General features: G+C 41.6%; 3 protein-coding genes across 4 annotated transcripts in view; 2 read left to right on the top strand and 1 right to left on the bottom strand.

Moving 5' to 3' along the window:
• Positions 1-9,465, top strand: part of KCNK13 (potassium two pore domain channel subfamily K member 13) — a 120,906-nt gene extending 111,441 nt beyond the window's left edge. The window contains exon 3 of the mRNA XM_080396735.1: positions 1-9,465. This exon is cut by the window's left edge and continues 26,245 nt beyond it. The gene's annotated coding sequence lies outside the window, so the exon portion shown is untranslated.
• A 2,125-nt stretch (positions 9,466-11,590) lies between these two features.
• Positions 11,591-20,640, top strand: PSMC1 (proteasome 26S subunit, ATPase 1). The gene is made up of 11 exons (XM_080396733.1): positions 11,591-11,697; positions 12,433-12,486; positions 13,321-13,417; positions 13,821-13,945; positions 14,452-14,637; positions 14,826-14,954; positions 15,938-16,034; positions 16,208-16,397; positions 17,472-17,623; positions 19,391-19,545; positions 20,344-20,640. Exons 1-11 carry the CDS (start codon positions 11,695-11,697, stop codon positions 20,476-20,478), a joined length of 1,323 nt encoding a protein of 440 aa, XP_080252859.1. The 5' UTR covers positions 11,591-11,694; the 3' UTR covers positions 20,479-20,640.
• Positions 20,641-23,760: 3,120 nt separating this feature from the next.
• NRDE2 (NRDE-2, necessary for RNA interference, domain containing) overlaps positions 23,761-27,674 on the bottom strand; it is a 30,716-nt gene continuing 26,802 nt past the window's right edge. For both annotated transcript variants that reach the window (XM_080396691.1, XM_080396690.1), the window contains exons 12-14: positions 25,797-25,935; positions 24,737-24,808; positions 23,761-24,081 (exon numbers count right to left, since the gene is read on the bottom strand). In XM_080396691.1, the coding sequence (XP_080252817.1) occupies positions 23,956-24,081; positions 24,737-24,808; positions 25,797-25,935 (337 nt within the window). In that variant the 3' untranslated portion in view covers positions 23,761-23,955. The remainder of the gene's footprint in view (positions 24,082-24,736; positions 24,809-25,796; positions 25,936-27,674) is intronic.

Consider the following 27,674-nt stretch of genomic DNA (forward strand, 5'->3'; position numbering starts at 1 on the left):
TACCCATGCGAGTTGCCTTACTCCAGATTCAGATGAGATACCTCACCCAGCAGTGATCTAGCTCTGCTGCCTTCTGTGCCATGTCTGGATCACTCATCAAACCTGGCTCCCATTCCACAATGCATGAGTGGGCTACAGAACAAACTGACAGGAGTGTCAGGCATTGACCTATTCAGAGGAAGAAAAATAGACGAAATGATAGTTTTCTTGGAACTGCTATTTCAGGATGTCTTGTAGCCTTTTTGTTCGACAAGCTTAGTAAAGAATGCTTATGTCGTACAGGAAATTTAGTTAGTCTGCATGAGAGGACTCCTCAATTTTTAATCTCATTTCTGCCAGAGACTAAAATCTGGCTACCATGATTATTGTCAGCCTGTTGATCTAATATTCATAATCATATCAGTAATCACTTTTCAACTGGCAGTAGGTTCTCTTACAAATACATCTGTTTGGGGTAGTGAATCCACATGCTGTAGTGATTCCTCCTCCTAGTTTGTCTTGCTTATGATATTGAACAATTTGCAGACTTTCAATGAAGTCCACACAGGCCATAATTGGCAGTGCTGCCGTTCACTGTACAAATGCATCATTTGTGTACCGTTTATTTTGATGCCATTTTTCCTGTTATGATATAGCCAATAACCCAGTCAGGAGGTGAAAGACAGATCAACTGCTCCAAATACTTTGAGGAGACACAGACTGCAGTTATTTAATAAAAAGAGAGACTGTCTCCTTACAATGCAATGAGTCATATTACATTCTTTTAAAATGCCCTTATATTTTAAAGACAGCTTATTAATAGTTCAGAATCTAGCATAAGTGAAAAAGACCACGGCTATGAAGGCTACTGATTTTTCTGGCTAAAGAACAGATATTCAATTTTATGAGTTTTACATAGGTATCAAAATTACTTACAGTAACATGCCTGCTTCTCCCCTGCCTGGGTATGGTTCATACGGGTACAGGGCAGTTTGTAGTTACTATAGGCTACAAATCTATATCCTCAAATAGGTAAATGCCAAGTTGGGCTTCAGATACCCACCAAAATCCTCTGGAATCACATTACTCTAAATTCTTTCTCATCCCCTCTTAGAAATCATGACCTTGACTTGGATGTGTGGGCTCCCCTGGGAAATGCATAGGAAAAAGTCAGGACCTCCAGAATGAGATTCACAGGTGTTGTGCTACGTTTAAGACATGCTGTGTACTATCTGCTATAGAAGAAGTGTGGCCGCTTTAAAGAATAGACCAGGATAAAAAATGGAGAAGTTTTCACTCTCCACGATCACGGCTGATTTCTGAGACTTACTGGCTTTCTGGGAACACACAATTGCTGTCTAGGTTTCGAAGGAGTGCCCTGCTTCTCTGTTGTGAAAACAGTTTGTAGAGAGTACGGTCTGCATTTACCCAAGCCCTGGCATTTGCCTTTGTTGGGATGCTTACTTCAAGGACTCAGGGGTTGCTCCAGAGGAATGATACTTATGTTAGGAAAAAAAGGCAAATAGTGTTTTATTATCAAGACTATGTAATGAAGAGACAAATAAATATTGTCACCCATACTGTAGTGAAGAAAATTATTTCATCTCCATACGAAGTCCCAACATCAGAGCGGACTGGAGGTAGAGCAACAGTGGAAATCAAAAACAGTGGGAGAGGGCTCTTGTCTAGCTTCCAGGGAAATGGTGATAGCTCCCATTTAATTGCTATAACACCAACTTGGAAGTCCTTCTAATTTATGAAGTAGTAACTGTGCTCCAATCTGAAAAGCCAAAAGCCTGGATTTATTGGGAAAATGCCCTGAAGTCCTTCCTAATACTCTGAAACTTCAAAGCTTAAATTGGACAGAGGAATGAAGTATGAAACAGGTTGACAGTGCTGCTAAAGAAAAAATAGCAAATTTGGTAGGCTTGGCAGGCTCCCCTTGACTGTTTTCTTTAACCTTTTCTGTAATCCTGCCTTACAGAAGCCAGCAAGGCTTTTCCCCCTGCAGAGCTGCTGCATGGCCAGGGCCAACTCCAACCAGCTGGGCAGGGACTCTTCAGTGTGGCCACAGCCCCACACCTGCGGGTCCAGCAGGCTGGCTGTGAGAGAGGAGGACAGAGGGAGAGTGCCTTGAGGGGCACTTCTGAGATTTGTGTAAACGAAGTAACACCACCCCCTGAAAAGCTCCATTTTTGACAGTTCTTCCTTTGTGCACTTTTGCATCACGTGAGAACCTGAAATGATGTTTGGAGTCAGTCAGAGCTGAGGGACCACACAGGCAACATGAGGATAGATTTGCATGTTCAGAGGACGCTTCCTGAGGAAACTCCACAAACATTATGTAAATAGCTGTACTCAGAGTCGTTAATAATTTTTTTCATGTAGTTTATAGAGCCATAGGGAATAGTTGCCCAGAATAACAATACAGTAGCAACAGTTTCCAGCAGTCTCCTAAATGCAGAAGAGGGGGGAGAACTCTGGGACTGTGTACCTTAAACTGCAGTTTTCCCTGCTGTTGGAGGCTGAACTGGATTTATTTTACTGCAACGGTGCTATGTTCACTCTCAATTACATGTGCTCAAGAGATCCATTTGCGAATGTTATTCATACTGTCTGACCAATTCTTCATTTACAAAAGGAGTATCCTAAGCTGTAAAAAAGAACACAATGTGAGTAATTCCTGTTGACAGGGAAGTCCCAAGAAAGCAGGTTTCGGCAGAAGGAAACGATGTACCACATACTGCTGGGAAGAAAAAAGTCACTGCTGTACCCAGAGCCACTCACAGCCACAGCGGGACATTGCCAGCGGTGTGTGCCTAAACATTTGGCTCATTGTCCTTTTAAATGTCTTTATTCCAATGCTCTGTTTAGAAGAATACTTGACAGACTCATCTCTGGGCAGCTTTGTCTGTGCAGTAACATCATGTTCTGCTTCTTTCTGTCATCCTGGTATTCCTATTCACATACTACCTCTCACTTCTTAGTGCTTATGTTCTTCTATTATTCTGTTCTTCCCAACCCTTGCCATGTATATACCCTGACATACATGTAAATACTCCTTAGATCTTTTTTGTTTTCTATTATTGATTTTGCAATGTTAAATATTTTCTCCTTGGTGATTTCTATTATCACATCCCATTCTGTCATTGTTTAGTCTCTCACTTTATTATGTATCTAGGATTAGCTAAACTGGCCTATAAGTATCTCACTTTTTTCTGCAGCTGTGACCTTTCTGTGTAGGAAGACAGTTTACTTAGATTGTATGACCGCTGCATAGGTGTGCACTGTCAGTAAGAGCAACAGCAAACAATAAATGACTAATGGGGGAAACCAGGATAACCTAGAGCAAAAAGTGCATCTCTTCATGAAAACAGCAGCACACATACACATGAAGATCTTGGCTGGCAAGTTCTAAGCTCTATTTGAGAATCACTGAGATGAAAACGAGAGTCAAATTATTACACTGTTTAATGAATTTTACTTCTAACCATAAAGTATCACTTGCGTATTTGTGGAGGAATATTGTCATGGCACTTTTTCTTACAATGCATGATCTATTCTTAATGTGTATTTTCTACCAAATATACTACTAATGTAGTTTGAAAGGTCCAGGCATTCCTGTGTAATTATTGCCAATGGTGTGCTGTGTTTAACATATCATTTTAGCTGGAATTCTTCTAGTTTTGCAAAGAAACATTGTTTCTCTGAGCAGGCATCTGCCTTTTTCATTCTCAGGCTGGGGAGGTTTGTTTTACCATGGCCTAAAGATGTCTCCTTTTAAGAGCTGACAGCAAAATACATTGATATTGTTTTAACTACTGTCCCTGTTTCATATTTAATTAACTGGAACACTTCCATGAGGTTCCTGCAGCCACAATTGTGCCACAATGAAATCACATTTCATGTATAAATATGCGTGGGCTGGACCTTTATTTGGATGTGAGACCTGCCAGCAATACACTGCTGCTACAGAAAGTTGTCTTTAGGTGTTAAGAGTGATGAAAGCAGGATAAGGGACTAGAGAATTTTGCATCTTGCTGTTGAGTCACATGTAGCCTGTGTCAGATAGGTCACTTCAGACTGAGCTTGGGAGTACTCTCATAGGTTACATCAGGGGTTTTTTTCCAGACTGAAAAACATATTCTGAAAAAAAGTAATGTCTCTTCTACCTCTAGCCTGTATAAATCTATATATCTTTGGTTGAAGACTTTCTCTTTTGTTAGAGGGGATACAGACAAATCCTACCAAATAATCACAGCACAGACAGTTGCAGTCCTCACGCTGATGCAGTGCTTTTGACACAAAGAACTGTGTGCATCAGCCTGTCACCAAAGCATCACAATCTCCTCATGTTGCCATTCAAGAAGTCACTAATATAACAGGTGATTTTACATGTTTCAAATGCAGTTAAGAGTAAATAGCATAGCTTCTAAACCAAAAGGTTATGAAAGATGTGACGCCCAAAATGTCATAGTATGACCCCAGTGCAGTTTGGTGTTATTGAAAAACAATATAATCCTACGAATCAAACTCATACGGTCTCTAAAGACTTCACACTAGAATATGAAGTATATTATCCTGTCAGATATAACATCTGAATGATACAGTACAAAAGAAACTGCTGTGAATGAAACCCAAGGAAACTGAAATAGCGAGCTATTTTTAAAGCAGGGAATATGGAAATTTTCACTAACTATAAACTTATATCTGAAAACCTTTGCTAAGGCTGACTTTATATGGGATTGGGGGGGAAAGAATCTGTATCAGGGAGGGACAAAGTTTTTTTCAATAGATTTCTTTGTAGACTTGTAGAAGACAGAATACAGCACATGCATGGCTCCTGTGCTTTTCCAGAGGAGACTGGCATCTCCAAATACTCCTGAATTCATCATCCTGCCCATTATTTGAAAACCCCATGTGAAGCAATACCGAAAGCGAACAGAAATTCATGCATTTCTCATTTCTCACTCTGCATGCCACTACCACACTCATTCCACTGAATTCAGGGCCTTTTCCAGCTGTTTTGAATATACAAGATTTCTGCACACTCTCAATAGTAAGTACTGGAAGTTCCATGATGAGGCTTTGGTTCTTATTTTCGAAGTTTTCTTTCAATAAGAATATCTTTTGTGTAAATGAGCAAAGTGGAACTAGAAAAAACAGTCCCTCAGCAGCTGAAGAAATAATCTGTAGAAACTACTGCTTGCAAGTGACGATGACTGATTTGACTAACTCAACAGATTCAATTTGCATTATTAACAGTAAACATAATTACTTAGGTATATCAACCATACCTCCAGATAGCTCTGCAATTACAGGCTGATTGAACAGACTATGCATCATGAAACTGAAGCCACAATTACTCAATAGAGGATGTGAACACGGTGAGACGCTTGAGCAGTATTAGATTACAGTGCTGCAGGAAATGACAGAAAGGAGTGATTATGTTATAGCAAACAGATTAATGTAGAACCAGTACTTCAGTGAGGAGCAATTAAAATCAGCATATCTTTATCTCAACTCCAGTGGCAAGGTGGTGAAGCTAGTGACCCCTAGGTTACTAGGGACATTAAGATTTTTCCACTTGTTTTCTGATGTCTCAGATAATGACTTCCCATTCTCTTACACTGATGATAGCTCTCTCCCTTCTCTCCACTTTCTGCTTCCCTTTAATACTCCAGTGCATTATGTCCACTTACACTATTCGTTGTTATACCGAGCCTTTCCTTCTATCTAATTCAGTGGGCTTTGCGACTGTCCCTAAATGCTTTCTGATTTCTCAAAACTACTGTCTTTAAGAAACCCTTCGCTAGTGCATCTGCACTGATCTGTTTTGCCCTCTGGCCTCCTTCCTGCACTGCACTGTGCGGAGAAGCCCCATGGAGCAGGCATAATGCCTTTCTTGGGTTTTGCAAAGCATGACGATCTGCAGCATTAGGTAAGTAATTATAACAACTCTGCCTTTTCATGAGAAAAAAAAATACAAATCATTAACAGTTAATAATTCCATGGAGTGCACAGGCTTGACAAACATCTATTGTTGTCTAAGGATTTCAGGATCACAGCCCAAGTAGTAGTCAGTATAACATCTAGAAAGCATTCATAAGTGTCTTTAGAAACATTACTTTCTGTATAATGAGGGGGTAAGTCTATTTCTTTCCATGAAAATTATTTCAGTATTTCTCCTTCAATTGAATGAGTCCTGCAAAGTGGCTCTGGAACAAACTAAGTTTATGTGAAGGCTGATGTAACTGATGATGAAGTATTCAGTTTGTTAAAACTATTCCAGGCTCTTAGTATATCGATAGGTCAACCCTGAGGAGTGCTGGGTGATGGCACCTTTTCAACATCAGCAACTATTAATCGGCCAGGTGAAGAACTCTGTATTCTGTTTAGATGGCATCTCTGTATTTTATCACTTCTCTTTTTCTCTTTCCCCCAAATTTAGTAGTATTCTCATCAGGCAGTCTTTTGTATCAGCTTTCATAAAGCTACCAAAAGCCCTACAAAATATAGACTAGGTAGTATGTTAGACCTCACAAACAAATCAGCTGATTATTACATTTGCCTGCCACGCAACAAAAAGTCACCATAGCAACATCATTCTTTGTTCACTGCTGAAGTACTATAAATTCTTTTCTTACAGAAATACAAGAACTAATAAGCCACACCACCTAGTATTTTGCCAACCACTGTTTCAAAAACAGGAAAAAAAGACATTTTCTTCTTACACTCACTTTCAGTTGGGTTTAGGATGCACCTTTCCTCTTGTGCTGCTTTCACTCATCGGAACCCTTTGGGCCAAACTTTGCCATCACTTATGGGAATGCATTTGCCACCAGGTGAATGAGGAGAATCTGATACTGCTTATACTAAGGAAGACACAATTTCACTTTAGGACTGAAACAGTCTCCTTCACCTACCTGCCTGCCTACAAGACGATGAGGTTTAACTTAGGGGAATTGTGTGTTGCTTTGAGACTTCCAAATGAGACCATATGAAGACACAGCATATTACAAGCATAGCTTTTAATATAATGACTTGTTCTGCAGTATTCTAAAAACATGTGTGAGTCAGTTTTCAAGGTGTCAGACTTTGCTACAGCACTGAAAGATTCCCAATAATTTTATTATCAACATTTTTAAAAGTGTCCATTCACTCTGGATGTTTTGAATTCTGCTTGTCCAGTTCTAAATAACTCCTGCTCCAAGGAGTCTACTTCTTAGTGGTACTCAGATTTCACAACACCAACATGTATCAGTGGGAGCTGCTGGGCAGAGGAACAAATACTTGAAGATAAAGTGATGCAGGTGAGTCAGTAGCTGGAAACTCAGCTGAGCAATCCAAAGACGCTTATTTGAGCAGCTTAGTTAAAAAAAGTCCTGTCCCTAGTTCCCTGGGTGGGCAATGTAAAGTGAAAGACTCTCCCAGAAGGTGATGAGCCTTGTTCTGAATTGGGGGAGAAACTTCTCTTAACTGACTCTGTGGGGAGCCTACACGGAGTAAATACCCTGCGGATAACTACCCTCCACATAGTTACATGCCAGTTAGTAGGTGGTGGGAATAGCTTCCATTACTAAAATGTTTGAACAACTTGTAAGCAGCACAGAAACTTAAAGGTTAATTGGGTACTCAGACACACACAGACTCAAAAAAAAAAATATATTTCCAAATGGTCCTTAATAACTTGCAGTTTTATTCATTTATTGAAGGGGATGTAAGTTCATAACCCACTTACGAGGGGGGCCAAATTGCAACTTTTGAAAATATAACCCACTATATTAGCTACAATAGCAAGATTAATATTCTTCTTATTTGTAGGTTTGTTTATTTAAACTTTTGGAAACATAAAAAGCTCTAGGCGCCTAGACATAAATTAAGAAAGACAAATTAATATGAGCAATCCTAGTAATTTCCTCTGTGTGCAAAGGGAAAATAAACCTCTTTGCTATGTACTAATCCCAACCCCAATATTTCCCCAGCCCTCAGCTGCCCTCTTCCTCCTCAAAAGCCTGGGAACAGAGGTGGGGGTTTGCAATATGCCTAAAAGAACAGCAGTAAGCCTACTTCAGAATAAAGAAAAGGGTATAGAAAACAGCAAGAAAAACAAAGCACAAAAAACCCCCACCTTCCCTGAACAACTTTTAGTATTTTTTGATATGAAGAGAAGCTTTTTGATGCCCCCAAGGCTATGTTTGTCTTTAGCAAACAAAGACTGTGTGTTATTTCCTGTTACTCCTCTTTGCTTGCTGTTTTGTTTTTTTTCTAGCGAGGATAACACACACAAAAAATCAGAGGCGCTTGGATCATTAAACATATTTATTGTTTAAACTTTCTAATTTGATATTATCCATACTCTGCAGCTAAACCAAAAATCTGGATGTGGAAAGTTAAGACAAGCAGCCAGGTTACAGAACCACATTTCTGTAATGCTTACAGTTAGCCAGTATTACTGACCCCAAGAGCTGAAAGCCATTAACCAGATCGCCCCAAATCAGGAAGCTGGTTCAAAACCAACAGCATTTCCCTTCTGTGATTCATGTTTTCTGCCACAGCATGTATTTAAGCAAATGAGCTGGGAGACAATGTTGACAGCATCCTTTTACTGTTGCTCCCATATATAATTTCCTAATTTTTATAAAGGCTATAAAACCAGATATGCTGGCGCAGATGTGTCTTACAAGCCCACAAATGCGAAGCTGAGCTTTTAGATTCACCCAACACCCCTACCGTTTAGGTCAGCTTATGAAATAATTCTCCCACTTCAAATGACTGCAAAGCTACAAGCCGCTAAATCAGGGTTTTATAAGAAAAAAGTGACGACAAATTTGAATCATACTGATCGTTACCAATTACAGGTATAATTCTAAATAAATATGGGTATGTCTGAATCTAATGTGAAGTTGAAGAGAGGAAATTATATTTGAAGGAAAGGATGTTCTAGCATCTGTACACTGTAAGGTTAAAAGAAATACAGACGCAATCCTGTAAGACAGTAAATTCCATAAAGTGTATGTTATTAAAGCAAAGAACATCTGTTTTAATTTCATTTCATTCCAAGTGTCCTTAGAAGTTACAGAACAGCTGATAGCATAACAAAAATGCAGCTAATTCGCAAAAAAATAAAAATAATAGAGAAGTCAGATTAAATCCACAGCGCAAAACAGTAACCCTTGTGAACAAACAGAACCAAACCAAACCAAACCCAAATAAATTATCAAAATCTCACACCTTTTTACACAGCCCGGCCAGTTACATTAATATTTAATAAATAAAATTCCCTACTCAGACATGGATTTAGAGAAAGCATGAAAGAAGAAACAACATCAAAGCAAAGAGCAAATCATACTTCACACCCTACTGACTGCTCTATAGTGAAGGCGTTTTTCATGAACACTGATCTTTACATTGAGAACAGTGATGGATGTAAATACAATCTCTATGCTGGTTGATTTATACAGAATACAAGTATTTTTAGACTATGTCCTCATTGTGATTGTAACTTTTCTGCTGGTAGTGACGCTGACAAAAGGCCCTGTCCTTCCATATTGACTCCCCACACAAACTTGCAATATCATGTCACAGTTTTCAGGCCAAAGAAGAGGAAGTATCTGAAGATCCCCCAAGTTCATCAGCGACACAGCCAGGGTTCCCAGAGGCAGCAGGCACTTCGGTTCTGCAGCAAGCTGCCACGGAGCAGCCGCTGCAGGCCCCCAGCAAGGATGGGGCCTCTGGTGCAAGGACACAGGGGAAAACGCACTTGACCCAAAACCGGCATTTGGTCCCAAACTGATCACATGCTTGTGTTCAGTCTGTGCTTTACCTCTGGGAATGTCAAAAGCTGGCACCAAAAGTTTCCCCAGGAGTATTACAGATTGGTAGAGCTCACTGTAAGTAGAAATGTTATGTTTATCTGGAGGGAGGGATTTCCTGAACTTCACCAGTGTTCCTACAGTGCTACCCATAAGCAAAGCAAGTCTTACACACAAAAAATTTACGTTTTTATATTGACTAGCTGATGCAAGAGATGAAAGGAAGCATCAGGCCTAGGAAAAAAACCCCATAACTTTAAATATAGGCCATGAAGAATATTTACCACTCTTCCTCCTCTGCTTCTACACTCCCACACAGGTCAGATTACAGCAGGAAGTCCAAAGAGAAAGGTCACAGTGTCTCTTCTTGCTTGTCATTTAAAACCCCTGAAACTTAGATTTCATTCCTAGACATAAAAAACCCCACAACCAACTCTCACTTTCTTTGATTTGTATTTCCATTCTTTAATTACTGAGAAGCTTATCTGGTTGCTCCCTCTGCAAATAACTTTAAAACAAGGTTGGATGTCTTCATTTATTTTGAAAACACAGGTGGGAAAACGTTACAGGAAAACAAACTTCTGGCATAAGAGTTATGGGCATTTTATACACAGAATGAATGTGTGTTTATATTGCTGGAACAGTCAAAACACATGGCAGCTCACACTACAGGTGGTGAACCACCAGCACCAGTAGCACTCTGAAAACAAGCAGTACTCAGTACCAGACACGGTCTCAGTAAAAGATCCTTCCATCGGTGTTGTAAAACACGAGCTGGTTTTGTTCCTTTCCATATTTCATGCTACTCTCCTGAGCTTTAAACTTCTGTCCTCTTCAGTGTTCACATACCTTCTTCCACAGTACCAGGCTACACATTAAAAGCAGAGTTTGCAGCGTGTGCAAGGCTGTGTTGTGACTGATGAATTCTTCCTGACAGCATATTTTAAAGAACCTCCCATGGTACATGATGGGACCGGGACCTCGGCCCAGGCAGGTGTGCAAAGCAGGCAAGAGCTGGAAACTCTAACATTCCCACTTGCGGCACGACACAGCCAGAGTGCTTTGGGTTTTCCAGGAAGACCCATCTCTCTGTGGTGAAGTAGCAGTGCTTAAGGGACATAACCGAAACCACCAGGATTAAGGCATACTTTCCCAGCATATTCAGAGGTTTTAACACCATTTTTATGAATTTTAACCTTGTGGCAACCGGCTATTATGAGCTTTAATACGTATCATAAGCTTCTTGTATTGATGTGAACTGTAAGAATACCTGAGAAACATCTCACAGGGAACGAACTGCTTTCCTCTAGGTCTCGGTGGTGGGGCAGTGCCACGCTTTCGAAGCAAGTCCCGCCGTTGGCAGGCTGTTGGACGTGCCTCCACCACTTAGTCGCTATGAAACGCTTCTTCTGTTAAGAAAATTGTTATTAATCTGAAATTGTACTCAGAAGGTATTGCAGATGAAGTAGTAGCTGAAATGTGACCACGAAGTGGCCCCCAGCGGGGCAGAAGTCGCTTTTTCTCCACCAAGCGGTTCACTGCGGCCACGAGGACGCCCGCGCATCCGACTGGACCGGCTGCAGCCGGGGGAACAGCCGGGGGAACAGCCGGGCCGCCGGGGTGGCCGAGCGCCAAACCCCCGCGGCCGACGGGCACCGGCGGGGAGCGCGGCGCGCCCAGGCGGCGGCACGGAGCCCCCTGCTGCCCGGGGCCGGCGTGACAGCCCGAGCGGCTGCCCCAGCGCCCGGGAGGCTCCGCGCGGGGTCACGTGACCCACGCCGCTTACGCGGGCGTCGCGCTCTTCGCCCCGCCCGTCTTGTCTGTCCCTTGCCGGAGCCCGTAGCGGCGCCGCCGCCTCCGTCGCCGGGCGCGGGCGGGGCAGCACTTCCGGCGCGGCGCGATGGTGAGCGGGCGGCACGGGCCCGGCCCGGGGCACCGGGGGCGCGGCCGCGCGCGGGAGGGGAGGGGGCCGCGCCGGCGCCGTGGAGCGGAGCGGGGGGCAGGCTCGGCACGGCACGGCTCGGCGCGGCCTCCTCGGCGCGGCCTCCTCAGGCATCCCGCTGCCGTCGGCCGGGGTTTTGCGGAGTCACCGCCCGCGCTGGGCCTCCAGGCCGCCCCCGGCGGGGCAGCAGCGGGGGCTGGGCAGGGCGGCGCGCCGGGGCCCGGTGCCGCTGCAGGCTCTCGCGGCCTGGCTCGCCGCGGTGGGAGCCCGGCGGCTCTGGGGCCGGGGGGCCGGGGGGCGGGCGGCCTCCTGCGGGGAGCGGCGCTGCGGGGCGCGGCTGGCGGGGGGCGCAGGTGAGTGGGCCGGCGGGAGAGCGCAGGAGAGCTGCCTTGTGCTGCACGGCGGTTCGTGGCGCTCGTTAATTTAAGCGAGCAGGGAATGAACTCAAACTACGATGTAGCAAAGCAGTGCAGTGCTACGTGAGTCAGAACCACACGGGTGAACATCTCCTGCCCTGCCTCGTAAGTCCACACTTTAATTCACTGGCTTTTGACATTTAATTGGTATATGTTAGTACTTAGTTTAGCTAGGAGAAGCCTTATTATGGCATTTCTTTACGTGGAACTGTCCATAGGCGTTGAGGTTCATAGCAATGTACTTACATTTGGCTGGTTTGTGGTTTTTCTTTTTACACAGGGTCAAAGCCAAAGTGGTGGGCATGGTCCTGGTGGTGGCAAGAAGGATGACAAGGTAATTGAAACCAAAACAAATGCTTTTACTGATGGGGCGAGGTACAAGTGTGCTACAGAGGCTGGTTGCAGTAGGTTTTATTTTACTTATTTTTTTCTCCTGCTGTTGTACTTGGAACTGCGTAAGAATATGCTCTTGCTAGCTTGGATGAAATGTCATCTCTTTTGGATGTACATTGGAGAAAATAGCTTGCTGTTCAAAACCAGAAAGTTGTACTTAACTATAAAGGAAAATGAAATTATTTCAGTAATAATTTATTCTTAAAAAGAATAGGACTATAAATCTGCCTGGGTTGGGAAAGACTAGTTGCCTTCAAAGTGTCCGTTAAGTAACTGGCTTTGATTTGAAAGTGGCATCATGCTGTCATCTCCACAAGATCTGTACTTCATGTGGTGGACTATTAGAGGCCTTTCCAGATTCCTTTTTGGATGGAAGTGTAATGCACATGGCAAACTATATCTAAGCTGGCAAACTGAATGCGTGTTATGTGTTTATTAAAATGCAACAGCAATGTTCAGGCTCAATATTTTCCTTATCCTTTCACGTATGATTTTTTTTGGTGTGATTTACTTCAGGCTTTAGCCTTATAAGTTCTATATTCACTGAAAATTGACAGAAATCTAAATTAAAGAGAGGAATGTAAAATAAGCAGGAGAAAAAATTTTTGAACTTCCTTTAAAAACTAAGAATAATATTTATTTTGTATTTCTTGCTATATATCATAATTAGACCCTTAAGCTGAGCTCTCAGTCTGTGCGCCTAACATCTGTGTGTGTTTTTCGATTGTTAATATCCTGATTTTTTTTTTTCCCCGGAATGCTCTTTATGAATAAGGATAAGAAGAAGAAATATGAACCTCCTGTTCCAACCAGAGTGGGGAAAAAGAAGAAGAAAACAAAGGGTCCAGACGCTGCCAGCAAACTCCCCCTGGGTAAGGATTCTGCCTGCCCCAGCAGTGCTGTGGGCTGGCCCCTCACTGAGAAGTACAGAGCCGTCCTCTCCCCTAGATCTGGCTGTATGTAGGTCATAATTGATTAAACAGAAGGCCAAATGTAGGTTTTTTCTAACTAACATAAAAACACAAACTAAGATTGTTGTTATGCAAGATGCAGCCTATGGATTACTGGGTAAGAGAGAGAGAGAAATTGAAATGAGGAGAAATGCAGAGGAACATTATCTTTTAACCTAGAATTACAGTGGGACAAGTAAAATACTGCTGCTTATATAGAAGTTACTGTCAGAAAACAAAAGCAGAATTTCTGGTAAAGAATTAGTGAATAATTGGTACCATGTCAAACTTGGTGTAAAATACTGTGATTGTACTTTGATTACAGTGACTCCTCACACACAGTGCAGACTCAAATTGTTAAAGTTGGAGAGAATTAAAGATTACCTCTTAATGGAGGAAGAATTTATCAGAAATCAAGAGCAGATGAAACCTTTGGAAGAGAAGCAAGAGGTGAGGTTTGAGTGAACTGTTACTTCTAATATTACAATAAGTGCTCTAAACTGCTTCATACAAAAGCAATCGAAATAAGGTGCTATGAATGTGTAAGTCAGTACAAATACCATGTATATTAATATTCTTCATTAAATCACAATTACTGTCCAGAGAACAGAGGATTTTTTTTCTAGTGGTGTAACGGTTGTGGTCCAAGCATGGGTTACTACAGATGAGGCCACAGTGGTTTTTTGTTTCTTCTGTTTTGTTAGTGGTTTGTTGCAGTGCAGCTCCCAGATATCAATCAGTAGAGAAAGAAAGTCTGTTCTAGCTATGTACATCTACATAGTGACATCCATAGGTAGAACTAAACCAACAATGCATTTGTTACTGGCCTATGCTTTTATGCCTTTTGGGGAAAGACTGTTTCTGTTATGTTTGGTGTGAACTGTTGAGCCGGTGTTGTACAAGAATGTTTTGCCAGTGTTCTTGAGGCTTTTTTCTTGGATTCTTCTTGACAACAGGAAGAAAGGTCAAAGGTGGATGATCTGAGGGGAACACCGATGTCTGTGGGTACCTTGGAGGAGATCATTGATGACAACCATGCCATCGTGTCCACGTCGGTAGGATCAGAGCACTATGTCAGTATTCTGTCTTTTGTGGACAAGGATCTGCTAGAGCCAGGCTGTTCTGTTTTGCTAAATCATAAGGTGAGTTGTTTTTATAAAATGAAGCACAAAGTTCTTGTACCATTTTTAACTAGCCTTTCTTTCTGAGAATCACAGTAGAGCCAATGCTGTTTGTTTCACACAGCTAAACAGATGGCATTGGGTTTAGGCTTCAGCTTGTATTAATAATGCTGCGTGCTTTCTTTGACAACTCTTAATGTTTGGATTAGGTTCATGCTGTGATAGGAGTTCTGATGGATGACACAGACCCTTTGGTTACTGTGATGAAAGTAGAGAAAGCTCCTCAAGAAACATACGCTGACATTGGTGGCCTTGACAACCAGATTCAAGAAATCAAGGTATTCAGCTGTACTGATTTACTGTGTTAAGCCAGCAGCGTAGCTGTTGTGCTGGGAGCTCGAAAGTGTAAGAGCAGGACCAGCTGCTGTTCGTGGAGTGTTCTTTTGTGTCTTGCACTTCTTCGTTTGACTTGGCTAGGCAGACGCCTGGACCTAAATCTTTTCAGTGGGTAGAGTACCCATTCACAAACCGTACGCGCAAAACTTTTCAGTTGCTGTGGAACCTGGAGAGCCCTGAGCTCATAGCAATCCCTGCAATACCTTACTATTTTGCAAATTGTAGAGTTACTGATTGTTGCAAGATGAGAGTTAAATTGTAAAAAGTGCTGAGGTTGTTTTGAGTGTCTGACGCCATGCAGTCTAAGGATTTTGTGGGTAGGGCTTTTTTGGCTTGTTCTGTGTTTGCATTTATTGTTTGTAACGTTGGGGTTATATTGTCTGTTCATGGGGGGTTTTGGTGGGAGGTTGGGGTTTTTTTTGATGGTGGGTTTGGGGGGAGTGTAGTTGATTGTTGGGGTTTATTGTTGGTTTTTTGTTTGGGGTTTTCTGTTTGTTTTTTTTTCCCATACCAGCAGAGCTCTATCTGGTAAAATGAACCCTGGTAAAATGAAACTCTTTTGCTTTGTGTAGGTGTCCAAAACCATAAATGCTCTTGAAAGGAAGGCATCCTTCCATAAAGGGTTCTCCTACGCCAGGGTCCTCCATGAGCGTTTGGGAGTCAGGAGGTTGGAGGAAGGGGGAACACTCACTAGTTCTTTTCCACATGTTGAGTGGAAACACTGGGAAGACCTGTTCAGATAGAGTAGCTGTCTGCCTTTAGAACTGGAGGCAGCAGACACATGCTTTTCAAGGTCTGTTTAGAAATCAGTTAAGTTTTTTGCCCTGATTACTTTTATTAATGCTGCTCTTGAGATCCCTGCAGAACTTCTGCGGAGAGCACTCACTCTTCATAAAAACTCAGGTTTTTTTTTCTTGTGCTGCAGGAATCTGTGGAGCTTCCTCTCACTCATCCGGAATACTATGAAGAGATGGGTATAAAGCCACCCAAAGGAGTCATTCTGTATGGCCCACCTGGCACAGGTATCTTAGAGTACAGTAACAACTGTGCTGAGTGAATGCAAGTGAAATAAATTACGCTTGGTTAGGATTAAAACATAGCTAAGTCTGTCACAAATTTCGTATTTTGTTAAAGTGCTTCCCTCCCTCCCTCCCTCTGCAAACTAACTACAGTATTTCTTTTCAACTAAAACCAGGTAAAACTTTACTAGCCAAAGCAGTGGCAAACCAGACTTCGGCAACCTTCCTGAGAGTGGTTGGTTCGGAACTTATACAGAAGTACTTGGGCGATGGTCCAAAGCTCGTGCGTGAACTGTTCCGTGTGGCTGAAGAGCACGCGCCCTCAATTGTCTTCATTGATGAAATTGATGCCATTGGTACCAAGAGGTACAGTATTCGAACTCCGGCTTTGTATGCAAGGGTTGCCAGGGGCAGTAAAAGGTGTCCTAGAAACACTTCTTATGCAACCATATTGATACTCCGTTTCTTGGCTCTGCTACCGTTTTCCTAATTGTCTTTTTGATATAGGCTTTTTTATCAAGTAAAACTTCAAATAACTTCTTTGAAACTAACATACATCATAACCTTTTCATACTGAATAGATACCATCAGAGACTTAACCTCTGTTCTCTTGCTACCTAGTAATATCTCTATGATAAAGCGTCTTAACAGAGAGAGATGCCATGTAGAAGTTCGTATGGTATCCTCCAAGTGCAAATCCAAATAGACAGTTATCGGCTTCAGTGATTCGGCAGTAACACAGCGTCTGTGATACAGGATATATCTATTTATCATTTGCCGCTCCAGATAGGTGGCTAAATACTTAGATTCTTAGAATATTGTATAGTAAGGTACAGCATGTGATGTCATGGAGAAGCACTGCTTGTGCCACACTAAGCTATTGTTCAGTCTGTATCCAGGTTGTATTACTTCAACAGTTCTGTAGGCTGGGTGGAACTGTCCAATACAAATAGTCTTTAAAGTAGTCAAATGTTTTTAAATAAATAAAAAGGTGCTCTTACATATTACTATAAGGCTACTAGCCTGAAGCTCTAGTATAAGGCAGCTTCTGCCCCATATGTTTCAGTATATGTAGAAAGAAACGTGGAATTCTTCATAAATGTTATGTCACTTCAAACTGTTCCTAAACATGGGTGACCTGTTTGGATATAGATTTTCTAGTCTAGATTTCCTTCACGATTGCTGTTGCTTTCCCCAGCTACAAGAACAGTTCACTGTCTCTTTAACATAGATGTCACAATATGATTCGGAAAACCTGTTTCTTGTTGTTTTCTGTAGGTGAAGATTAAATTTAAAAAAAAATAAATGTTATGGGTGTTTAAAAAAAGCAAAAAAACCCAACCCACAACATACTATTTTGTTCATGCATTTGTGGCAGTTATGTGAAGTATGTTCTTAAATTTGCATAGTGCTTTATCTGACTACCTTGTTTTCTTAAAGGTATGACTCAAATTCAGGTGGTGAGAGAGAGATCCAGCGTACGATGCTGGAGCTGCTGAACCAGCTGGATGGGTTTGACTCTCGGGGGGATGTTAAAGTTATCATGGCTACAAACAGAATAGAAACGCTGGACCCAGCTTTAATTAGGCCAGGTAAGAGTCTTCCTACTGTGTATGTTTAAGTTGCTTTTCTTTGTGAAAGACTTCTCAAGCATGGGCTGGTAAAAAGAACACAAGTTACTGGGTAGTCTTCATTCACTGTCTCATCTGTGTTGGTGTGGCTGTTAAAATTGGAACCCCTTCACAAGTTTCCCAATGGCAGAAAAACCTGTGGAAGAGAAGTAGTATGTTGGTTTCCCTTATGTATACGTGAACAATTTGAATGTTCTTCCTATGTATTAAGATGGCATAGCTGTTTGGAGTAATTGTTAAGGCAGACTGTAATGCAGAGCGTTTCGTTCACTTCTCCAGCAGCTGGGGCAGGTAGGGCAGCACCACTTGTGCTTCATAGGTGAGGACATAAGCCTTAACAATGGGAGCCTGGGTTTTGGTGGAAGGAAACAAGTCTGCTTCCTTACCAACCTGCCATACTACTGTGGCTGGGGGTTGAGCGAGGGCGTAGTACCTTGTTTTGACACATGTATTTCATCTTGAGCCAAGAGCTTGGACAGGCACAAGCAGTATTTTTAGATGGCCACTAACAATGTACCAAAACATTTCTGTAGGTATGTGGGGTCTGTTAAATCGGAAGGTAGAAAGCAACACAGATCAAAGCTAAGCCTCCCACTAGTGTCCTCAAGTAAATCCTGAGTACTGAAGAGGGTGGTAAAGATACTCCTACAGTGGAAGAGGTAAAGATAACTTCAGATGAAACTGCCAAAGAACAATGAAGAGCCACTAGACTGTGTGCACCCAAGCAGTTTAGAAAAACAGACTCCACAGTATGAAGTTGCTGAGGTGTGTGTTCTTTCAAAAAAGTCTGGGTTTGTCACTGTCTTAGCCTTACGCCCTCCAAATCAAAACCAGTGCTGTTTGTGAGAGTACAGAGGAGAAAATACTATACCAGTATTAAGAGACAAGCTAAGATGATCTAAAATTTATTGGAAGCTTCCTATACCTATTGGGTATTTAAATTACAACCATTGCTTGAGCAACCAAGGCACTTCCGGCAGCTCAGTAGATCGATTTACTGTTGTGTGTGGTAGTCTAGAATATCAATGTGGTGCCATTGACCCTTTTTAGAAAAGGTACTGTAAAACTAAAGAAAAACAGGAGTGATCTGGAGATGGAAAATATCTTTAAAAAGATTGCTCACTGAAGTTGGAACAATGAGTACCACAACATCCAAAGTCCCTGCTGACATAAAGGACACATCTGGTAGGGACTTGCAGTGGAGCTATTTATGCAGAACCTTCCTTCTTCAGTTAGGGCTTTGGGTTTTGGGGGTGTTCTTTAGGAAGTTGGTCATATAGGGAGGAAGGGTTCTTCAAGTTGCCGCAGTGATTTATTCTCTGTGTCGTGTGTATGTATGTGGCAGAAAATTAAACTTCAGAGCTAAATGTAATCTCCAAGTAGAATAAAATTTATTAACAAGAGCATAAGTATTTGATTATTGCTTTTCTGTGCTGTGACACATCAAGTTTTTTACGTTTATACGTGACTCGGGGAAGGTTTTTCATGTTTCCCAGGTGAGGTGTCTCTTACCACACTGCTGAAAAAGGCGGTGTCATTGCAGGTGTCTTTCAGCTCCAGTACCTTCCTGTTCATTGCAGATAGTCCGATCTCACCACCTACTCCAAGACGTGATTGACTGTGGTGTGAAGAAACAGTGACTGTCTGTCTACCCTTGAAATGTGCCTCCCGCTCTGTTTCCCATAGCTGCATGCAAAAAACCTAAGACTGAACTTTTCTTCTGCACAGGACGTATTGATAGGAAAATAGAGTTCCCACTACCTGATGAAAAGACCAAGAAACGGATCTTTCAGATTCACACAAGCAGGATGACATTGGCGGATGATGTGACTTTGGATGAGCTGATCATGGCAAAAGATGATCTCAGTGGTGCGGACATTAAGGTAAGTGTATGTCACTTGTTTACGCTTCAAAACACAAATCAAACCAGTTGGGGGTTTTTTACTGCATGTGGAAGCATGGTCTGTTGAAACCGTTCTCTAATTACCTGTGGTTACATCACTGAGGGACAGTTGGATGGCTGTAAAATACCTTTTATGAGTGCCATGTGCTTGGTTTTACAAGTGGGAAATTTATTGTAATTATGAGGTAGCCAGTAAGAGTATGTACCTGTTACCTGAATATGGAAGTGGACACTAGAAGGGAAGCATGGAGTCTTGCACATTTGTGCAGGATTAATCTTAAACATTACTCAGGATAGTTCCCTGAAGATACTTCTTATCCTGCACTACATCGCAAGCAGATAAAAATGCAACTGTAGATTAGGAAGCTCTAGACACACGTGTCTGCTTTTCTGAAGCAGACAGAGCCCTTGCTAGAGTTGCCACGCTAATGAGCTTAACCGGACATGACGTTACTCATCACCTCACTGCAGAAGGGTAAACACAGCCCACTGTTGACAGAGCTGGATGCATCTGTTCCTTGCAGGAGGGAAATACTGTTGTTACGAAGGTGCCTTCCTGCCATGGGAGCATTGCTCTGATGACAGAAGGGCATACTCAGTGAGCTTTGGCTAGGTGGTTTCACATGCTTCTGAACAGCATCAAACTTCAGGGTGCACATTTTGTTAATATTCTTCACTTCTGCTACAGTCAGTTGGAACAGTATGATGATGATGCTGTCTTCTAAGGTATGGCTGGGAGGGGTTGCGTAGCCGCTGACCCTTGCTTTCTTTGTTGCAGGCCATTTGTACAGAGGCTGGTTTGATGGCTTTGAGGGAACGGCGAATGAAAGTAACAAATGAAGATTTCAAAAAGTCTAAAGAAAATGTTCTGTATAAGAAGCAGGAGGGAACCCCTGAGGGACTGTATCTTTAAGTCATCTGTCTCTGCAGACTGTCAGGAACTCTTTCTGTGTTGATGATGGTCTTGTGTAAAACCATAGTCTAGCTGATTTTCATTCTTGAAGAGGTTAAATCCCAGTGGGTTTTGGGTGAGTGTAACACTTCATTTCCCAATAAAACACTTTCATGAATTGAACTGTTTTGGCAGCAGAGACCTGCTGTGTACATGGACCTGTCTGTTGCTTCAGTCAGACCGACGCTCCAGAAGAAGCACCAGTGCCAGGTGAGTGGTTGCCTCCGTGGTGCACAGCATGCTGCTGACACACCACAGCTGCAGGGGGTGCAGGCACCCCTCCCTGTCAGTCCTTAGGCAGGGCAGTATCCATCTTCGTCTCATTAGTACTCATAGTTTAGGGACTTAAGCACATTTGGGTGAGGTAGTTGTAATGGTGAAGAGTTTACAAGTTTGTATTCCTAAGAGGGCTACGTTCATTACATGAACCTGTTTGCTTTACTGCAATAGAGAATGTCTTTGAAAGGAACCCACGCAGCAGGAGGCTCCACAGCCCCAGGCCTGATGTATGTACTGTTCAGGGACATGCACTGAACAGCCCCCGTGCTGGAGGTGCACAGTTTATCATACTGCAGACATGCAGAGAGTAAATTCAAACTACAAGTCACAGGCTTGACACTTCTGCAGTGTCATCTTAAAATGGATTCTTCCCTTCCAAACAAATCTATTGCCTGCAGCTCCGTCCCCATAGCAAAATAGACATTAACTCCTAAGCTGCAGTGGTGCATATGCTGCTTATTGAGCATTGTGTAGCGTGCGCTTGTTAAGGTCTAAGAACTAAATTTCTACGTGTTGTACATGTGATTTTTAAGGCTTATATAAAGTTCCAGTTTGCAGTTAAGCAATGTGCAGTCTTTGTTCTGGAAACTTTTTGTGGGAACAAATGCTCTGGGCAGTAACAGACATCTGAGAGTTAACGTGCAGCGCAGTCCCTCTGACTGCCAGTGCTGAAACAACAATGGCAGCAGCAAGGCCAAGAGATTTTGGGTTTCCATGTAAAAATTATGTGGTTCATTGTTAAAAACAAACCCTACAGATGAATGGAGTCTATTTAATCTGGATGACAGGAACCCTGAAATAGAGTTGTTTTTCATCTGGAGATAGAAAAACAACAAGCAAAGTTTTATTACCCATTCTTGTAAACCTTAGATCCATCTCCTTGGAAAGGTCACAAGCAGCCAGCAATTTTTTAGCACTTTCTAATCATGGCAGTTGATCTCATCATTGCTTGAGGGGCTGAGGAGTTTTATGATGTGTGGCAAGCAAGGCTTTTTTTATTTGGGACATGGCTGCTAATGCTGGCTAGAAGCAACAGCCCCAGAGAGGTCCGTTCAGCTGACTGAAGGAAAGCTGCAAGGGATTAAGCTAAACCCAGAACTGTCTGCCACAATGGTTACCGAAAAAGAAACATGGCTGAAAATTAAATTACTTTTTGCAGCAGAACTTACCTTCTGCCACTTTTTCCAGCATTTCTGAACGTGAGTCACAAAGATCATGACAGAAGTAATAAAGATGAGGAGAAAGTGAACAGTGAGTACGTTCCCCATAGGGACAGAAAAAGTGACTGGGGTGTGAATTAAAAGGCAGGATTTAGCCTAGGGGCTCCGGTGTGTGAGCGGCCTCCGCCCACCCCCAGTGAAGGAAGCAGCACTGGGAGAGAAGCTGTGTGAAGGGAGGGGCCCAGGGGCAGGGATGCATGGAACAGTGACTGAAACGAGTTATTGCTGCCATCACCAGAGGTGTTCCAAGATGCAGCTGAACAGGGTGCTAGATAATCTCACCTAGGCTCGCTGTCCCACAGAAGGTTGGGCCGGATGATCTTTCAAGGTCCCTCGCAACCTGGACTGCTCTGTGATTGCACACTCTGAAGAGAAACAGGAGCACAGCCACGCTTCTGTTCTCCATGTGCCTCCCAGGTCTTCAGGGGGAAGGGCGTTCTGCTTTGATGGAGGAACAAAGCCACAGCCACACACACACACAAAATTTGCAATGTTACTGTGCAGCACACAGCCCTACCTCCAATTCAGGAGCTCTGTCACTTCTGGAAGAAGCATGGATTTTGAAAAGAAAATATGTATTTTTTTACAAAGACTAATCAATTCTATAGCAAAATCAACATAATTTGCAACCACAGCAATATTCTAAGGCTCTTAAGAAGTGTAATGCCATGTAAAAGTCCACACGTTCTGATTATTTTAAATATTGCAGGGAAAGGAATAAATGAGGTGCAGCCCAAACTAAAACATACTGTATCCTGTATTGTGCTACAGGCAAAACTGAGCCATAGGTTGTATAGCTTTCTCCAGCCATAGTTTTCCATGTACACAGATCTCACCAGGTGGATGATCCCAATTGTTTTAGTGCTGTTAGTAATATTTTTTTCCTAAAAACTCTCCGAAACAGTTTTGGGTATTCAGTGGCTGCAGGTATCCTCTTGTCAGATGAAGATCTGGCTTCTGAGTACTTGGGTCTCAAAAATTAGAGATGCTAAACTGTCTTCTGCATATTTCAGCATATTCTGTCTTATAAAAACAGAACATAACTGTATCTTTACATTGTTACTATATTTCATATTACTTCTGTAGGAGAATGCCTAAAGGCTCTTGGAATAGAAGCTACTAATTAATCATGTTTTGACTACTCTGTTTCTCTCACAATGCCTACATTTGGGTCAAAAGCAAGTAATCAGTTACAAAAATTTGTTTAAAAGCGCACTGCTTGGAGACGCATTATAGATACACTTTCATTTTTAATACACTCACAGTTCTATTAAATTAAGAAATAAATAATTCAAGTTCCTTTTGAATTTTCAAATATTCAGGTATATTTCTCATAAATATTTATATTAAAATGGTCATCTGAAAACATACAAGTCCAAGTCCAAAACAGGTGCCTGCTTAAGCAAAGACTTAGCTTTTACTAACAGTATATGTACAAATGTAACTGCTTGTACAGATGTAACGGCTGTTTGACTTGGTAGTTACATATACACACACACACATACCAAGCTGAAGGAAATTACTGAAGCCTGCCAAGTGGAGAACAGTGGAGCATCCATTTGGCAGATGTTTATTCCTGTGCTGCTCACCAAACCATAGCTGGCACGTACTGAATTCCTGCTGAACTCTAGGGAATGTAATTTCAGACAACAGAATAAGAAATGTGGGCAACATTCAACAGGAGGCTCTTTCTAAGAGGGTATCCTCCTGTAGCAGCCAGCAATACTTCAAAGAAATGGATGCATTTTTGTGGGCAAAATGCAGTACTTTATTCCAGAATACTTGCAGCTAGCAGAACTCCATTTTGACAGCAATTTACATAAAAGCTTTAAAAAAAAGTACATAGTACCCAATTCTCAACAGAGCTCCTGTTTGAAAAGAGACAGGTCTAACTTTGCTTCAGAACTACCTTCTGTACTTTCGCCTCTCCTACAGTCTTTTAAACCTCTAATAGTAGATCCAGCTCTTCCACAGGTACCCGCACTCTCAATTCTTTTTCAGTCATTAGATCAAGCGTCTCTTGCAGATGATCAGGGAAGTACTCTACTGCGTCCATGTAGAGCACCTAGAAAGACAATGAGAACACTTTCTGTGCCATCTCTCCATCATAGCAAGAAACAGTATAAAGTACGTAGATATGCAGAAAAACTCTATAGCAAGAACATAAGTGTCATACATTTCTCTAATACAATACAAACCAAATTAGTACTTCTACAGTGACAGCAATGTAATGTTTAATCAAATCTTTTCCAACTCCCACTAAATAATTTTATTCAAAAAGATAAAACAGGTCAAGAGGTGCTGGAGCATTTGCAGCATATACAGATGTTACCTGAGGAATTGCAGGTGTTCCTGAGCAATTTCTTGTACTGTTAACTAAACACATTTTTATTTGCCTATATATTTTTGCTACTACCATGCTCATGATAAAAGTCTAAAAGACACAATCACTTCTAGATGACACAGACAGGAATTTATCTCCTTGCCTCATGCAATGCAACATCTTTCTGTTCTGAAAAGCAAACACCACTGACCACTATTTTTTTTTCCATTTCCATTTTACTTGCAGAAAATCTTACAGTATTTCTCATTCAAAAATCTCTCATTTCAATTGCATAGAAATCATGACAACTACTAAAGTCTAACTTTTTTTTCCCCCCAAATACAGAACTCCAAGAATTAAGAGTATGATGACAGTTTTCTATTTTTTCTATGCTTACCTTTGCCCAAGGACAGTTTTGAAGTGCTTTATAAAACAATCCTCTACTTTTTTCTTTTTTTCCTAGTGAAGTCTGTGAGAAAAAAAATGTTCATACTTCAATGCAGTAATAGCTGAAATAATAAAACGGTTATCTCTGAGACAAAGAAGTTACTGCTGGAAAACTCAGCACTTCTGCTAAGGAATCCTTATTACTCTATATTGTGGTAGCTATGCAATTTGACTGGTGACACTGGTTACACTCTTCAGTGTAATTGAGATGTCTTTAAGGAGTGTCAGGACTTTACTTGTCCTACAAATAATGGAACAAAGACTACCAGAAAGAGCCTCTTTTGAGTATTTCAATTAAAGTCACTGCCTTTGCCTATATTTGACAACAATACTGCAAGGGGTACGGGTTGCCTGGAGTTAGAGAGTCTCCATCCTTAGAGATATCCAAAAGCTATCTAGACATCATCATGGACAACTTGGCTGTGGGTGGCCCTGCTTGAACAGTGGAGTTGAACAAGATGATCTCCAAAGGTCTCTTCCAACCTCAACCATTCAGTGGTTCTGTAAAGTTATACAAAATCAGGATCTAGATTTGACCAAAATATCAAAGTCCTTGTAATTTCCTTACAGAACCCTGAAGTAGGTCTAAAGCATAAACACACGTAATCTCTGCTGATTTTACTTACATAACAATAATAAAATCCTAAGTCCCTACAATTTCTTTCCTCTTTTCTTGAATTTTGCTCCCCTGCCCACTTACCTTTATATTGTGGCTAATGCTGGGTCAAATGCATCTATTGACATCTTATGACATATTTTTAATCTACGTAAGATGGCAGCCACAATAACTTGCCTGCATCTATACTAACACCAAACTGTCAGAAGCTATTACTCCATCTAATCTACATTAATTACATTTACCTTAATATTCCCAGCAGTAAGCAGCATTACAATTCAAATATATCACCTTGCAAATCATAGAGGTATGGCAGCATTTAGTACTGCAGCTGTGTTCATGAGAAATTCCAAATACGGTAAAAACAAACCAAAAAACCTGACAGTCTTCTTACCAGAAAGTTCAAATACATTCTCCACAGCAGTGGACAATGGGTACCATTTTCACTCTGAACTGCATGTTCAAATAGAGCTACAATCCGATTTGTTAACCCAGTTTCAGGAATCGTAGAATGTATTTCACCAACATCTGCCCTGTAACAGAGGAAAAAAGAAACCACAAACCCTTAAACCCAAGCTAAAGGACCACATCCAGGTAAGAGACGGTAAAGATCAATGTGCTGTCCCTGTTCACATAGCACTGTATATAGCCAGGTTTTTGCATTTCATGCTACAAACTCTGAATGTTATAAACCAGACTTTCAGCACTTGTTAATCTAATCAACACATTTCTATACAGGAAAAAAATCAGTTAAAAAAACAGAAACGAGGTATTTTTGTGAAATTTCTTTTGGCATGTAAAAAACCAATCCTGTCCAACAGGACTACAATAATCCACCACTATCATACGATCTTAAAACACCGATCTTAATCTTCATTCAAGACTGTGTATCATTCCAGACTTGCCACAGCAGCTCAAACTAAATCCAAGTCTAGGTCAGCAAGCCGCCTCCTGGTGCCCAGGCAAGCCTGTTCACATTTACCCATCACCTTTGTAAGACCATTATGTTGGTCTCAGGTCAAGGCTCTGTATCTCAACCACGATTACAGTAGTAACTTTCTTTTTCACCCAGAGATTCAAATCCCCTAAGTTCCAGGCATAACACAAAAGCAGGCATGTATTTTTCACCGAAGCATTGATTTTCATGTACAGCTGATACAGACTGGCTTATTTTTGATGCTTGAGCTTGATGAAACAGCCTGGAGCACTCACAGCAGTATCACTTCTGTTGGTGTGCACTCTCTTGGCCTGCCAGCTTGTTCCACTCAACCTCAACACTTGCTCCTAATTTGCCTCTTTTTCCAAGGGTCTTTGAGGTCATAGTTCTTTTTATCTTAACCTTTGCCATGAGGGAAAACGATGTAATCTACCCTGCACAGAGTCAGACATCAGCAGGGAGCACTGTACCTCACACTAACATACACACTACTGCTTTACCCTTCACGTTCATTTCTTTAAAGGAATTCCACGCACCAAAACAAAATAGGAAGTACTCACACATAGTACAGATATTTTCTTAGTTTTTCACAACATCATAAACCACTAGTTTTAGTGGTTTATGTGTGACAGGCCATTTATGTCTGTGTGGTAGTAGTACAACTCTGCTCTTGCAACATCCAACTTGTCTCTGTACAAATACAACCTGTAAGAAAGGCTATGCTGGCAGAGAACAATCTGGAATGGAACTAAATGTCACAGAGGAAATCATCATTCTGGAATTTTAACATCAGTTTCCACTAACAATAATGAACCATATCATAGTGTCAGTCTGTAATTAACAGTAAATCAAATTATAAGCCTCCTTTATATTTGGTGGCTGTAGAATTCTTATTACAATTTAGGATGAAGTATACTGACAGCTCAGGAATGTCACTGTCATGTATGCATGCCTGTTGCCAGACTGTGGCAATCAAAGCAGTGGGCGCACTGTCATTTTAAAGTATAGTGATCATTCTGTAATTTCATCAAGCATGAATATTATAAGCTTACAGCTATGTAAAGCTTCCAGATAACGTTTCCTAGAAATCTCTGTTGCTATGTGCAGACAAAAGAACAAAGCCACCAATGTTATTAGAAATATGTAGGAGAGGTAGTTCCAAGCAATGGGTAGACAACAGTTAGAGATTAAGCTTTAAGAATGAACCTTCAGTTCCCCACATATCCTGTCCTTTTCTCCTTTCCCAGAAGCGAAGCCCAAACCACACTGTGATTCAGGAAATTTCCAGCCTCTTCTACCTAGCAACAGACCCATATGAAAACCAAGCTCTCAAGT

The sequence above is a fragment of the Falco punctatus genome (assembly GCF_963210335.1).
Source record: "Falco punctatus genome assembly, chromosome: 7".
Lineage (NCBI taxonomy): Eukaryota > Metazoa > Chordata > Aves > Falconiformes > Falconidae > Falco > Falco punctatus.

Excerpts from the sequence above, each read along its gene's own strand:
- PSMC1 (XM_080396733.1), top strand. Across the intron at positions 12,487-13,320 it reads GTGGCAAGAAGGATGACAAG|GATAAGAAGAAGAAATATGA; the intron begins GTAATTGAAACC and ends TTTATGAATAAG. Across the intron at positions 14,955-15,937 it reads ACCAGATTCAAGAAATCAAG|GAATCTGTGGAGCTTCCTCT; the intron begins GTATTCAGCTGT and ends CTTGTGCTGCAG.